Source organism: Anopheles coustani, chromosome 3 (genome assembly GCF_943734705.1).
Source record: "Anopheles coustani chromosome 3, idAnoCousDA_361_x.2, whole genome shotgun sequence".
Classification (NCBI taxonomy): Eukaryota; Metazoa; Arthropoda; class Insecta; order Diptera; family Culicidae; genus Anopheles; species Anopheles coustani.
Window position 1 is genome coordinate 85,459,906 of NC_071288.1, and position 14,802 is coordinate 85,474,707.

The window sequence follows — 14,802 nt, forward strand, 5'->3', positions numbered from 1 at the left end:
GATGCTAGTCAATATGTTTGTTTGGCTACCCTTGGCAAGCACGTTTGGTACCTGTCCTTCGAGTAGGCTTCGTTTTACATGCTAACCTTATCCTGATGAATAGAACAGGACTATGGCACCAGAATACGATTTCAATCCCTACAAGACGATCACACTACGTTTACTACGTCACTGATGAATAGAATAGGACTTTGGCATCAGAATACGATTTCAATCCCTACAAGACGATCACACTACGTTTCCTCGCGAATATCATCGGATATTCGGAGGATCACAGGATCACGGGTGCATGATTCATGTTGAAAGCTTTCAATGTTGCACAAAGCGCATGCGTAGCGTCCTCTGGCGGAGTATTTGAAAACGATGCAAGCTTGAGTTTGAACTGGCAGTTTCAACTGAGTTGTTTCAGAACTATTCCGGTCTGCGTGGATGCGGTTCTGTATATCCAAAAAATAGAGTTCAAAATAGATGAGAGGAATTCTAAAGTTGATCATGAGAAAAATAATCGAGGTTTGTGGGGATTTTAATGCATCTTGATCCCCGAAACGACAAACTTCAATTTCACATATAACAGGCGTCCAACCAAAATATGTACTACAATACACGAGAAAAGTATTTCCATGTTCGGTACTGTTTTGTAAAATAAGTTCTTCAAAATGCAGAGTCCTTGTAGTATAAGGAGCACTGAGCAAACATAGCACGAATATGACATCCGTTTGTACCTACATAGTACGTTTTATGCAGTATATGCTCACAAAAATCAAATTGAAAGTAATCTTTGTTGGTTCCTTGCGTCTTCGTCGTTGTGTAACTATTTTTTTCTTTAATTTTTATTTGTATGAGCAGGTTTATAGTAGCCGCTGAAGGGTACCTTCACAGTGTGATCTGTTAATGGTTCCCAGTAGTTACACTTTTAGCATTACATTCTCATACGATTAACTCATCGTTATGCCTGTAACATGACCTCGTAATGTTAGAAACTATAACACTAGGTTAAGTTTCGCTAAATTCATAATATGTGCCATGCTGAGCTTCCCAACATAATTATGCTCGCACGTTTTTGCGCGACCCTTACGAGCGGTTTGGCTTTCTTCAACTTTATTTTCCATCTTAAATTCCTTATATACAACGATATTCACCCAATAGCTGGGAGCATTTGCTCAATATGAAAACATACAACATTTGTTCCTGAGTAGATACAATCATCAATGATTACTGCGCATCACCTAATGGCCATGTTGATCAGAGTAATATTATCATACATCGGTACAATCATACAATAATCATTTCAGTCTGTGATAATTTAAATTTTACGATTGCCCGAGCCAAACTAATTGTACTCCAACTAGCTTATGTTTCAAAGAATTGTATTAATTTATTGTAAAATTCCATGTTAAGGCAAGTTCGCCAAGCCATGCATACATTGCGAAGTATGCATGTTCCCTTTGGAAGAACAGACTCGTTGATCCATCGATTCGTAATGAGAACACCTCAAAATACACTGAAAGCTGCAATTGGTATCCATTTTGGTAAAATTCCTTCATATTTAGCGTTCGATAAATAATATGCATGCTATACAAAACTGGCGTCAGAAAGTTTGACGTTTCTTCTGAACACCAATGACGACACTGGGAACGGATCGTAAACGTCATGCAACCCACAGAAACATGCCCTATGGAATATGAGTAAAAAATGCTTATCATACCAAAAATAAATATACAAAACAAAAACTTATGTCTTTTATAGTCTTATAAGTACCGAATAAGAACATTCAATGAGTTAAATCATAATAAAACAAATATCAAAAGATCATTACGTTGTAGCACCCGAGAAAGGTCAATTGACGTTTCGGCCAAAATTGTATCTGGAATGAAAGTTTTTGATTCGATATTTTACTATTTAAAATGCCTCAAAGAAGGTTGTTTTATTCGTTGAATGAAACAAGATATACTGAATAATGATAAAAATAGTATTTTACATCCATCCTATTGTCGTAACTCAGAAATATTGCAATAATTTCGTAACAGAGCAGGTCATCGTCACCAAATTTCGGGATTGAAACATGAAAAACTCTTCTTTGATGCTTTACCACCATATTGTAATAGATATATTCCGATAGCTTTACATATGAGCTACCGGGCTGAGCATTTAGTTTCGATATCGCGAGCACGGTAAGAGAAATAATAATGAAAAAGTAAAACAGTATTTTTGGAGTTTGTTTGCAGCATCAGGAACGAATTTGACATTTGGCGCAGCACGAGTGTATTTCCGACAGTTCGAAATCGAGTCACCTCCGATGTTCGGTGGCGAGTTCATTCGTACCGTTTGAAAGCAATCCCGTTAGTGTGTGTGAGTGAACACAAGCGTAAACAAAGCGAAAGTACCATCAAGTGAAGCAAAAGTTTGAACGAAAAAACAATGGCAGATACAGCAACGGAAGTTCCCGCCGCCGCAGCAGCCGCACCAGCAGCCGTGGCCAAATCGCCGAAGAAGCCCAAGGCGGCCGCCGGACCCAAGAAGCCAAAGGCGCCAGCTGCCCATCCTCCGGTCAACGAGATGGTGCTGGCAGCGGTGAAGGCGTTGAACGAGCGCAACGGATCGTCGCTGCAAGCGATCAAGAAGTACGTGGCAGCCAACTACAAGGCCGACGTGACCAAGCTGGCGACCTTCTTCAAGAAGGCCCTGAAGAGCGGAGTGGCCAGCGGTAAGCTGGTGCAGACCAAGGGAACCGGAGCGTCGGGTTCGTTCAAGCTGTCGGCTGCGGCCAAGAAGCCACCAGTAGAGAAGAAAAAGAAGGCTGTCGCTCCCAAGAAGAAGTCGGCATCGGCGGCGGACAAGAAGAAGAAGGTCGCTGCCAAGAAGCCAGCCGGAGAGAAGAAGGTAAAGAAGGTGACGAAGAAGGCCGAGGGAGCCGCGGCCAAGAAGCCAAAGGCCGCAGCAACCGCCGCCAAAAAGCCAAAAGCGGCCACCGCCGCCAAGAAACCAAAGGCTGCCGATGCTGCCAAGAAGGCGGCCAAGAAGCCAGCAGCTCCGAAGCAGAAGTCCACGAAGCCTTCGAAGACCCCAGCTGCCAAGCCCAAGGCACCGAAACCGAAGAAGGCTGCCGCGCCCGCCAAGAAGGCAGCTGCCCCAAAGAAAGCCGCAGCCAAGAAGTAAATGGGTCTCCCGTCGCCGTGGGACGCTGCCCCAGATTGTACAACTTAAGCAACAGTCCTTTTCAGGGCTACCAAAAAGTTCCAAAAGAGCTATTACATATCATTCTATGCTGGGGTTTGGGAGAATCAGACAAGTACGAACATAATTGACGAGAACTAACATGACTTTGACCAACTAGATTTGGTAATCTGAAGAATTGTTGAAACATTGCCCATAAGGGTACACTGTTGTCACACCCCTCGAATGCCTGTTGATGCTAGTCAATATGTTTGTTTGGCTACCCTTGGCAAGCACGTTTGGTACCTGTCCTTCGAGTAGGCTTCGTTTTACATGCTAACCTTATCCTGATGAATAGAATAGGACTATGGCACCAGAATACGATTTCAATCCCTACAAGACGATCACACTACGTTACCTCGCGAATATCATCGGATTTTCTGAGGATCACAGGATCACGGGTGCATGATTCATGTTGAAAGCTTTCAATGTTGCACAAAGCGCATGCGTAGCGTCCTCTGGCGGAGTATTTGAAAACGATGCAAGCTTGAGTTTGAACTGGCAGTTTCAACTGAGTTGTTTCAGAACTATTCCGGTCTGCGTGGATGCGGTTCTGTATATCCAAAAAATAGAGTTCAAAATAGATGAGAGGAATTCTAAAGTTGAACATGAGAAAAATAATCGAGGTTTGTGGGGATTTTAATGCATCTTGATCCCCGAAACGACAAACTTCAATTTCACATATAACAGACGTCCAACCAAAATGTGTAGTACAATACACGAGAAAAGTATTTCCATGTTCGGTACTGTTTTGTGAAATAAGTTCTTCAAAATGCAGAGTCCTTGTAGTATAAGGAGCATTGAGCAAACATAGCACAAATATAACATCCGTTTGTACCTGCATAGTACGTTTTACGCAGTATATGCTCACAAAAATCAAATTGAAAGTAATCTTTGTTGGTTCCTTGCGTCTTCGTCGTTGTGTAACTATTTTTTTCTTTAATTTTTATTTGTATGAGCAGGTTTATAGTAGCCGCTGAAGGGTACCTTCACAGTGTGATCTGTTAATGGTTCCCAGTAGTTACACTTTTAGCATTACATTCTCATACGATTAACTCATCGTTATGACTGAAACATGACCTCGTAATGTTAGAAACTATAACACTAGGTTAAGTTTCGCTAAATTCATAATATGTGCCATGCTGAGCTTCCCAACATAATTATGCTCGCACGTTTTTGCGCGACCCTTACGAGCGGTTTGGCTTTCTTCAACTTTATTTTCCATCTTAAATTCCTTATATACAACGATATTCACCCAATAGCTGGGAGCATTTGCTCAATATGAAAACATACAACATTTGTTCCTGAGTAGATACAATCATCAATGATTATTGCGCATCACCTAATGGCCATGTTGATCAGAGTAATATTATCATACATCGGTACAATCATACAATAATCATTTCAGTCTGTGATAATTTAAATTTTACGATTGCCCGAGCCAAACTAATTGTACTCCAACTAGCTTATGTTTCAAAGAATTGTATTAATTTGTTGTAAAATTCCATGTTAAGGCAAGTTCGCCAAGCCATGCATACATTGCGAAGTATGCATGTACCCTTTGGAAGAACAGACTCGTTGATCCATCGATTCGTAATGAGAACACCTCAAAATACACTGAAAGCTGCAATTGGTATCCATTTTGGTAAAATTCCTTCATATTTAGCGTTCGATGAATAATATGCATGCTATACAAAACTGGCGTCAGAAAGTTTGACGTTTCTTCTGAACCCCAATGACGACACTGGGAATGGATCGTAAACGTCATGCAACCCACAGAAACATGCCCTATGGAATATGAGTAAAAAATGCTTATCATACCAAAAATAAATATACGAAACTAAAACTTATGTCTTATATGGTCTTATAAGTACCGAATAAGAACATTCAATAAGTTAAATCATAATAAAACAAATATCAAAAGATCATTACGTTGTAGCACCCGAGAAAGGTCAATTGACGTTTCGGCCAAAGTTGTATCTGGAATGAAAGTTTTTGATTCGATATTTTACTACTTAAAATGCCTCAAAGAAGGTTGTTTTATTCGTTGAATGAAACAAGATATACTGAATAATGATAAAAATAGTATTTTACATCCATCCTATTGTCGTAACTCCGAAATATTGGAATAATTTCGTAACAGAGCAGTTCATCATCACCAAGTTTCGGGATTGAAACATGAAAAACTCTTCTTTGATGCTTTACCACCATGTTGTAATAGATATATTCCGATAGCTTTACATATGAACTACCGGGCTGAGCATTTAGTTTCGATATCGCGAGCACGGTTAGAGAAATAATAGTGAAAAAGTAAAACAGTATTTTTGGAGTTTGTTTGCAGCATCAGGAACGAATTTGACATTTGGCGCAGCACGAGTGTATTTCCGACAGTTCGAAATCGAGTCACCTCCGATGTTCGGTGGCGAGTTCATTCGTACCGTTTGAAAGCAATCCCATTTAGTGTGTGTGAGTGAACACAAGCGTAAACAAAGCGAAAGTACCATCAAGTGAAGCAAAAGTTTGAACGAAAAAACAATGGCAGATACAGCAACGGAAGTTCCCGCCGCCGCAGCAGCCGCACCAGCAGCCGTGGCCAAATCGCCGAAGAAGCCCAAAGCGGCCGCCGGACCCAAGAAGCCAAAGGCGCCAGCTGCCCATCCTCCGGTCAACGAGATGGTGCTGGCAGCGGTGAAGGCGTTGAACGAGCGCAACGGATCGTCGCTGCAAGCGATCAAGAAGTACGTGGCAGCCAACTACAAGGCCGACGTGACCAAGCTGGCGACCTTCTTCAAGAAGGCCCTGAAGAGCGGAGTGGCCAGCGGTAAGCTGGTGCAGACCAAGGGAACCGGAGCGTCGGGTTCGTTCAAGCTGTCGGCTGCGGCCAAGAAGCCACCAGTAGAGAAGAAAAAGAAGGCTGTCGCTCCCAAGAAGAAGTCGGCATCGGCGGCGGACAAGAAGAAGAAGGTCGCTGCCAAGAAGCCAGCCGGAGAGAAGAAGGTAAAGAAGGTGACGAAGAAGGCCGAGGGAGCCGCGGCCAAGAAGCCAAAGGCCGCAGCAACCGCCGCCAAAAAGCCAAAAGCGGCCACCGCCGCCAAGAAACCAAAGGCTGCCGATGCTGCCAAGAAGGCGGCCAAGAAGCCAGCAGCTCCGAAGCAGAAGTCCACGAAGCCTTCGAAGACCCCAGCTGCCAAACCCAAGGCACCGAAACCGAAGAAGGCTGCCGCGCCCGCCAAGAAGGCAGCTGCCCCAAAGAAAGCCGCAGCCAAGAAGTAAATGGGTCTCCCGTCGCCGTGGGACGCTGCCCCAGATTGTACAACTTAAGCAACAGTCCTTTTCAGGGCTACCAAAAAGTTCCAAAAGAGCTATTACATATCATTCTATGCTGGGTTTTGGGACAATCGGACAAGTACGAACATAATTGACGAGAACTAACATGACTTTGACCAACTAGATTTGGGAATCTGAAGAATTGTTGAAACATTGCCCATAAGGGTACACTGTTGTCACACCCCTCGAATGCCTGTTGATGCTAGTCAATATGTTTGTTTGGCTACCCTTGGCAAGCACGTTTGGTACCTGTCCTTCGAGTAGGCTTCGTTTTACATGCTAACCTTATCCTGATGAATAGAATAGGACTATGGCACCAGAATACGATTTCAATCCCTACAAGACGATCACACTACGTTTCGTCGCGAATATCATCGGATATTCTGAGGATCACAGGATCACGGGTGCATAATTCATGTTGAAAGCTTTCAATGTTGCACAAAGCGCATGCGTAGCGCCCTCTGGCGGAGTATTTGAAAACGATGCAAGCTTGAGTTTGAACTGGCAGTTCCAACTGAGTTGTTTCAGAACTATTCCGGTCTGCGTGGATGCGGTTCTGTATATCCAAAAAATAGAGTTCAAAATAGATGAGAGGAATTCTAAAGTTGAACATGAGAAAAATAATCGAGGTTTGTGGGGATTTTAATGCATCTTGATCCCCGAAACGACAAACTTCAATTTCACATATAACAGACGTCCAACCAAAATGTGTAGTACAATACACGAGAAAAGTATTTCCATGTTCGGTACTGTTTTGTGAAATAAGTTCTTCAAAATGCAGAGTCCTTGTAGTATAAGGAGCATTGAGCAAACATAGCACAAATATAACATCCGTTTGTACCTGCATAGTACGTTTTACGCAGTATATGCTCACAAAAATCAAATTGAAAGTAATCTTTGTTGGTTCCTTGCGTCTTCGTCGTTGTGTAACTATTTTTTTCTTTAATTTTTATTTGTATGAGCAGGTTTATAGTAGCCGCTGAAGGGTACCTTCACAGTGTGATCTGTTAATGGTTCCCAGTAGTTACACTTTTAGCATTACATTCTCATACGATTAACTCATCGTTATGACTGAAACATGACCTCGTAATGTTAGAAACTATAACACTAGGTTAAGTTTCGCTAAATTTATAATATGTGCCATGCTGAGCTTCCCAACATAATTATGCTCGCACGTTTTTGCGCGACCCTTACGAGCGGTTTGGCTTTCTTCAACTTTATTTTCCATCTTAAATTCCTTATATACAACGATATTCACCCAATAGCTGGGAGCATTTGCTCAATATGAAAACATACAACATTTGTTCCTGAGTAGATACAATCATCAATGATTATTGCGCATCACCTAATGGCCATGTTGATCAGAGTAATATTATCATACATCGGTACAATCATACAATAATCATTTCAGTCTGTGATAATTTAAATTTTACGATTGCCCGAGCCAAACTAATTGTACTCCAACTAGCTTATGTTTCAAAGAATTGTATTAATTTGTTGTAAAATTCCATGTTAAGGCAAGTTCGCCAAGCCATGCATACATTGCGAAGTATGCATGTACCCTTTGGAAGAACAGACTCGTTGATCCATCGATTCGTAATGAGAACACCTCAAAATACACTGAAAGCTGCAATTGGTATCCATTTTGGTAAAATTCCTTCATATTTAGCGTTCGATAAATAATATGCATGCTATACAAAACTGGCGTCAGAAAGTTTGACGTTTCTTCTGAACCCCAATGACGACACTGGGAATGGATCGTAAACGTCATGCAACCCACAGAAACATGCCCTATGGAATATGAGTAAAAAATGCTTATCATACCAAAAATAAATATACGAAACTAAAACTTATGTCTTATATGGTCTTATAAGTACCGAATAAGAACATTCAATAAGTTAAATCATAATAAAACAAATATCAAAAGATCATTACGTTGTAGCACCCGAGAAAGGTCAATTGACGTTTCGGCCAAAGTTGTATCTGGAATGAAAGTTTTTGATTCGATATTTTACTACTTAAAATGCCTCAAAGAAGGTTGTTTTATTCGTTGAATGAAACAAGATATACTGAATAATGATAAAAATAGTATTTTACATCCATCCTATTGTCGTAACTCCGAAATATTGGAATAATTTCGTAACAGAGCAGTTCATCATCACCAAGTTTCGGGATTGAAACATGAAAAACTCTTCTTTGATGCTTTACCACCATGTTGTAATAGATATATTCCGATAGCTTTACATATGAACTACCGGGCTGAGCATTTAGTTTCGATATCGCGAGCACGGTTAGAGAAATAATAGTGAAAAAGTAAAACAGTATTTTTGGAGTTTGTTTGCAGCATCAGGAACGAATTTGACATTTGGCGCAGCACGAGTGTATTTCCGACAGTTCGAAATCGAGTCACCTCCGATGTTCGGTGGCGAGTTCATTCGTACCGTTTGAAAGCAATCCCATTTAGTGTGTGTGAGTGAACACAAGCGTAAACAAAGCGAAAGTACCATCAAGTGAAGCAAAAGTTTGAACGAAAAAACAATGGCAGATACAGCAACGGAAGTTCCCGCCGCCGCAGCAGCCGCACCAGCAGCCGTGGCCAAATCGCCGAAGAAGCCCAAAGCGGCCGCCGGACCCAAGAAGCCAAAGGCGCCAGCTGCCCATCCTCCGGTCAACGAGATGGTGCTGGCAGCGGTGAAGGCGTTGAACGAGCGCAACGGATCGTCGCTGCAAGCGATCAAGAAGTACGTGGCAGCCAACTACAAGGCCGACGTGACCAAGCTGGCGACCTTCTTCAAGAAGGCCCTGAAGAGCGGAGTGGCCAGCGGTAAGCTGGTGCAGACCAAGGGAACCGGAGCGTCGGGTTCGTTCAAGCTGTCGGCTGCGGCCAAGAAGCCACCAGTAGAGAAGAAAAAGAAGGCTGTCGCTCCCAAGAAGAAGTCGGCATCGGCGGCGGACAAGAAGAAGAAGGTCGCTGCCAAGAAGCCAGCCGGAGAGAAGAAGGTAAAGAAGGTGACGAAGAAGGCCGAGGGAGCCGCGGCCAAGAAGCCAAAGGCCGCAGCAACCGCCGCCAAAAAGCCAAAAGCGGCCACCGCCGCCAAGAAACCAAAGGCTGCCGATGCTGCCAAGAAGGCGGCCAAGAAGCCAGCAGCTCCGAAGCAGAAGTCCACGAAGCCTTCGAAGACCCCAGCTGCCAAGCCCAAGGCACCGAAACCGAAGAAGGCTGCCGCGCCCGCCAAGAAGGCAGCTGCCCCAAAGAAAGCCGCAGCCAAGAAGTAAATGGGTCTCCCGTCGCCGTGGGACGCTGCCCCAGATTGTACAACTTAAGCAACAGTCCTTTTCAGGGCTACCAAAAAGTTCCAAAAGAGCTATTACATATCATTCTATGGTGGGGTTTGGGAGAATCGGACAAGTACGAACATAATTGACGAGAACTAACATGACTTTGACCAACTAGATTTGGGAATCTGAAGAATTGTTGAAACATTGCCCATAAGGGTACACTGTTGTCATACCCCTCGAATGCCTGTTGATGCTAGTCAATATGTTTGTTTGGCTACCCTTGGCAAGCACGTTTGGTACCTGTCCTTCGAGTAGGCTTCGTTTTACATGCTAACCTTATCCTGATGAATAGAATAGGACTATGGCACCAGAATACGATTTCAATCCCTACAAGACGATCACACTACGTTTCGTCGCGAATATCATCGGATATTCTGAGGATCACAGGATCACGGGTGCATAATTCATGTTGAAAGCTTTCAATGTTGCACAAAGCGCATGCGTAGCGCCCTCTGGCGGAGTATTTGAAAACGATGCAAGCTTGAGTTTGAACTGGCAGTTCCAACTGAGTTGTTTCAGAACTATTCCGGTCTGCGTGGATGCGGTTCTGTATATCCAAAAAATAGAGTTCAAAATAGATGAGAGGAATTCTAAAGTTGAACATGAGAAAAATAATCGAGGTTTGTGGGGATTTTAATGCATCTTGATCCCCGAAACGACAAACTTCAATTTTACACATAACAGACGTCCAACCAAAATGTGTAGTACAATACACGAGAAAAGTATTTCCATGTTCGGTACTGTTTTGTACAATAAGTTCTTCAAAATGCAGAGTCCTTGTAGTATAAGGAGCATTGAGCAAACAAAGCACAAATATGACATCCGTTTGTACCTGCATAGTACGTTTTATGCAGTATATGCTCACAAAAATCAAATTGAAAGTAATCTTTGTTGGTTCCTTGCGTCTTCGTCGTTGTGTAACTATGTTTTTCTTTAATTTTTATTTGTATGAGAATGTTAATAGTAGCCGCTGAGGGGTACCTTCACAGTATGATCTGTAAATGGTTCCCAGTAGTTACACTTTTAGCATTACCGTCCCGTACGATTAATTCATCTTTATGCCTGAAACATGATCTCGTAATGTTAGAAAATATAACACTAGGTTAAGTTTCGCTAAATTCATAATATGTGCCATGCTGAACTTCCCAACATAATTATGCTCGCACGTTTTTGCGCGACCCTTACGAGCGGTTTGGCTTTCTTCAACTTTATTTTCCATCTTAAATTCTATTTTCACCCAATAGCTGGGTGCATTTGCTCAATATGAAAACATACAACATTTGTTCCTGAGTAGATACAATCATCAATGATTACTGCGCATCACCTAATGGCCATGTTGATCAGAGTAATATTATCATACATCGGTACAATCATACAATAATCATTTCAGTCTGTGATAATTTAAATTTTACGATTGCCCGAGCCAAACTAATTGTACTCCAACTAGCTTATGTTTCAAAGAATTGTATTAATTTATTGTAAAATTCCATGTTGAGGCAAGTTCGCCAAGCCATGCATACATTGCGAAGTATGCATGTACCCTTTGGAAGAACAGACTCGTTGATCCATCGATTCGTAATGAGAACACCTCAAAATACACTGAAAGCTGCAATTGGTATCCATTTTGGTAAAATTCCTTCATATTTAGCGTTCGATAAATAATATGCATGCTATACAAAACTGGAGTCAGAAAGTTTGACGTTTCTTCTGAACACCAATGCAGTCTCGGTCGAACTTTTGACGAAGCAACACCTACCTAGTGGTCGTTCCAGCAAGCGAGCTGAAGAGTATTGAATACAATCTTTCCCATTTCATACAAGTGTGAGTGAGTTCAAGTGTATAACCAAGCGACAGTGCGAACAGGCTCAAACAAGAAACGCTCGGTCGGAGCAATCCGGCTTTTTGCGTTTTGCGCTTTGCGCTTTCGCTGGATGTGAAAACAAAGGGTTTTGACCCAACCAGTGTTGAAAAGTTCACCTCGATCGAATTTACCCGTGTTTCTCCCGCTTTCGTTAGAATTGTAGTGTTTTTTAATATTATTACTTAAGTACCGAATTATTCTATCGTAGTGCCCTATTGTAATTTTGTTATTTAGGTTAGTGTTAGTTTAGGCTAACCCGGCAACATGCCGGACCCTCCTACTAACAGGGGGGACCCCTCTACCCCTTCGGGTAGGGATAATACTCCTCCGGATTGGTTCGGATCCCTATCGGATGACTTCACGTTTTTAGTTCTAGAAGCAGCCGAAGGCGCTTCCCTACCTAAAAATCCATTCATTATCGGCAAGTCTCTGGAGAATTGTGCAGGTAAGTTAACGGAAGCAGGTAAGTGCCTCAATGGAGGAGAGCAGTATCTCCTGAAAATCCGGAACAAGAATCAATGCGCAAAGCTTCTATCCCTGAGAAAGCTTATCGATGGAACCTCCGTGCAAATAGCACACCACAAAACGCTCAACAGTATACAGTGTGTAATTTTCGCCCCTGAGCTCAAAGAGCTTAACGACGAGACCATCCTTTCGAACTTAAAAGAGCAGAACGTAACCTTTGTCAAAAGATTTACCCGTAAGGTAAATGAAAATTACGTTCCCACAAACTCCATACTACTTCGGATCACTGCTACCCGTGTCCCGAGCCACATCCGCGTCGGCCCGATTCAAATCGCTACCCGACCGTACTACCCTAAGCCGATGCAATGCTTCAATTGCTCCAGTTTTGGCCACACCAGACTGAGATGCAAAAACGGACACACTTGCTACACCTGCGGCTCCCCTGCACACGGAACCTGCACCGAGGAATTTTTGTGCAAAAACTGTAAGGGTAACCACAGTAGCTACTCACGGATTTGCCCCATATACCAAAATGAAACTGAAGTTATTAAATACAAAGTAGATCACAATGTCTCGTTCGGGGAAGCAAGAATAGCTGTTAAAAGCAATCTGCACAAAAGCACAGTGCAATCCCGGATTACCTACGCGCAAGCTACATCCAATCAAGTAATGGTAAACAATACATCCGCATTGGAAGCTGCACTAGCAGAAGCTAATAAAACTATCACAATCCTAACCTCCCAATTAAAGGAGATGAGTGCAAAAGTAGAGAAGCAACACCAACTTCTCAAAAAACTAATTACAAACAAAGAGGAACAAAAAGCCACAACCACAACCCCAACAAATAACTCCGTAACTCAAGGCCATGAAACCTCAATAAATACCTACAGCTCTGACCCAGACACTGAAAATGATTCCGACTCCGCTTCCCAACATGGCTCGGACGCCTCTATGTCCACGGTCGCTTCCGCAAACTCCCGGAAGAGAACGATTAGCAGCCCCTCCTCCGAAGAAGACCTCACCGCTATGAACAAGACCAACCCCTCGATTTACCTGAAAAATCCGACCGCCACATCGCCCCCGAAAACCAAAGCTCCAAAGAAAAAAAATAAGAAAAACTCCAAATAAACCCCCACTGACATCTCGGAAAAACACCACTATCTTATCAAACCTTTTTTCCCCAAATGGATCCAAATACGACCTTACCAAACGCAACCGCTACCTTTCTACTCTCCTGGAATATCCGTAGCTTGAAAAGCAATATTGACAACCTTAAAATCCTGATCAACAAGCACAACCCTACTGTCATCTCCCTCCAAGAAACGCTCTCTCCTTCTATCCCTCAATCTTTTCCACTGAACAAATATAACTGGTACACCTCCTTTTCCTCCTTAAATTCACACCAAAGCACAGCGATCGGAATTTCAAAAACCATACCGTCCTCTCCTTGCCAATTTCAATCCCCACTTCCCTTCTCCGCAGCCAAAATTAGCACCCCTTTTCCTGCCACCTTCGTCTCCATCTACCTTCCTCCAAATTCCCTTTCTAATGCAGACGTCCATGAACACCTTCCAAACCTTCTCTCTCAACTCCCTACCCCAACCTTCCTTACCGGGGACCTAAATGCCTCCCACGTGGATTGGGGCAATAGAAACACCAACTCCCGTGGAAGAATCATTAATGATATCTTTAATACAGCCAGTTACTCAACCTTCCAAAACGCAACTGCTGCAAGATTCTGCTCCCGGACTGGTTCTGGCTCCACGCTAGACCATTTCGTTCTCCCCACCGACTCATATCAAAATTTCCAACTCACAATAGACTCCGACTCACATGGCAGTGACCACTACCCTCTTCTCATCTCCTCCCACTCTATACCTCCACCACCGCGCCTCAGGGCGAGGTGGAAATATGACACCGCCAATTGGGAAAAATTCCAATCCGAATTTCAAAAATTACTTCCCCGAAATAATCCGGTTAACGAAAAACAGCTCTGTGAGGCTATTCTGGAGGCAGCAAAGCGGTCCATAAAACTCACCAAGGGAACCCCAGGCCGCCGAAATGTGCCATGGTGGAACCAAGAGGTAGCGCTTGCTATTAAAAACCGTCGCAAGGCTCTCAGAATGCTCCGCAGAGCCAGTCAAAGAAACTTACCCGTGGATGAGCTAAGTGAAAGATACAAAATCCTAAACACAATAGCCAAAGACTTAGTAAAAGCCGAAAAAGACAAGTGTTGGGCAAGCTTTGTGGAAGATATTAACCCTACCATGTCAAGTGCCGAGCTGTGGAGAAGAGTTAGTATCCTATCAGGTAAGTATAAAAATCCGCATACCATTCACATTAAATCCAATGATTCCTTCCTCCCGGCGGAAGATACCCCGGAAGCTTTCGCCACCCATTTTGCCGAAATTTCCGCTTCTGAAAACTTCCCCACAAATTTCCTAAAACATAAAGCCAACACCGAACTTATTCCCCTACATTTCAACAGTGACCCAAACCTTCCGTACAATAAGCCTTTCACCCTATCTGAACTCCACTGGGCACTTAACAAGTGCAAAGGTAAGTCGGCCGGCCCTGATAATATTGGATACCCCCTT

The 14,802-nt window shown here is 43.0% G+C and overlaps 3 protein-coding genes across 3 annotated transcripts; all 3 read left to right on the forward strand.

Moving 5' to 3' along the window:
• Positions 1-2,306: 2,306 nt before the first annotated feature.
• On the forward strand, positions 2,307-3,215 carry LOC131271334 (histone H1-like). The gene has a single exon (XM_058272728.1). It carries the CDS (start codon positions 2,419-2,421, stop codon positions 3,154-3,156), a length of 738 nt encoding a protein of 245 aa, XP_058128711.1. The 5' UTR covers positions 2,307-2,418; the 3' UTR covers positions 3,157-3,215.
• Positions 3,216-5,665: 2,450 nt separating this feature from the next.
• LOC131271644 (histone H1-like) lies at positions 5,666-6,516 on the forward strand. Its single transcript, XM_058273139.1, has one exon. The coding sequence runs from the start codon at positions 5,749-5,751 to the stop codon at positions 6,484-6,486; it is 738 nt and encodes a 245-aa protein (XP_058129122.1). The 5' UTR covers positions 5,666-5,748; the 3' UTR covers positions 6,487-6,516.
• A 2,483-nt stretch (positions 6,517-8,999) lies between these two features.
• On the forward strand, positions 9,000-9,875 carry LOC131271374 (histone H1-like). The gene has a single exon (XM_058272784.1). The coding sequence runs from the start codon at positions 9,079-9,081 to the stop codon at positions 9,814-9,816; it is 738 nt and encodes a 245-aa protein (XP_058128767.1). The 5' UTR covers positions 9,000-9,078; the 3' UTR covers positions 9,817-9,875.
• Positions 9,876-14,802: the final 4,927 nt, after the last annotated feature.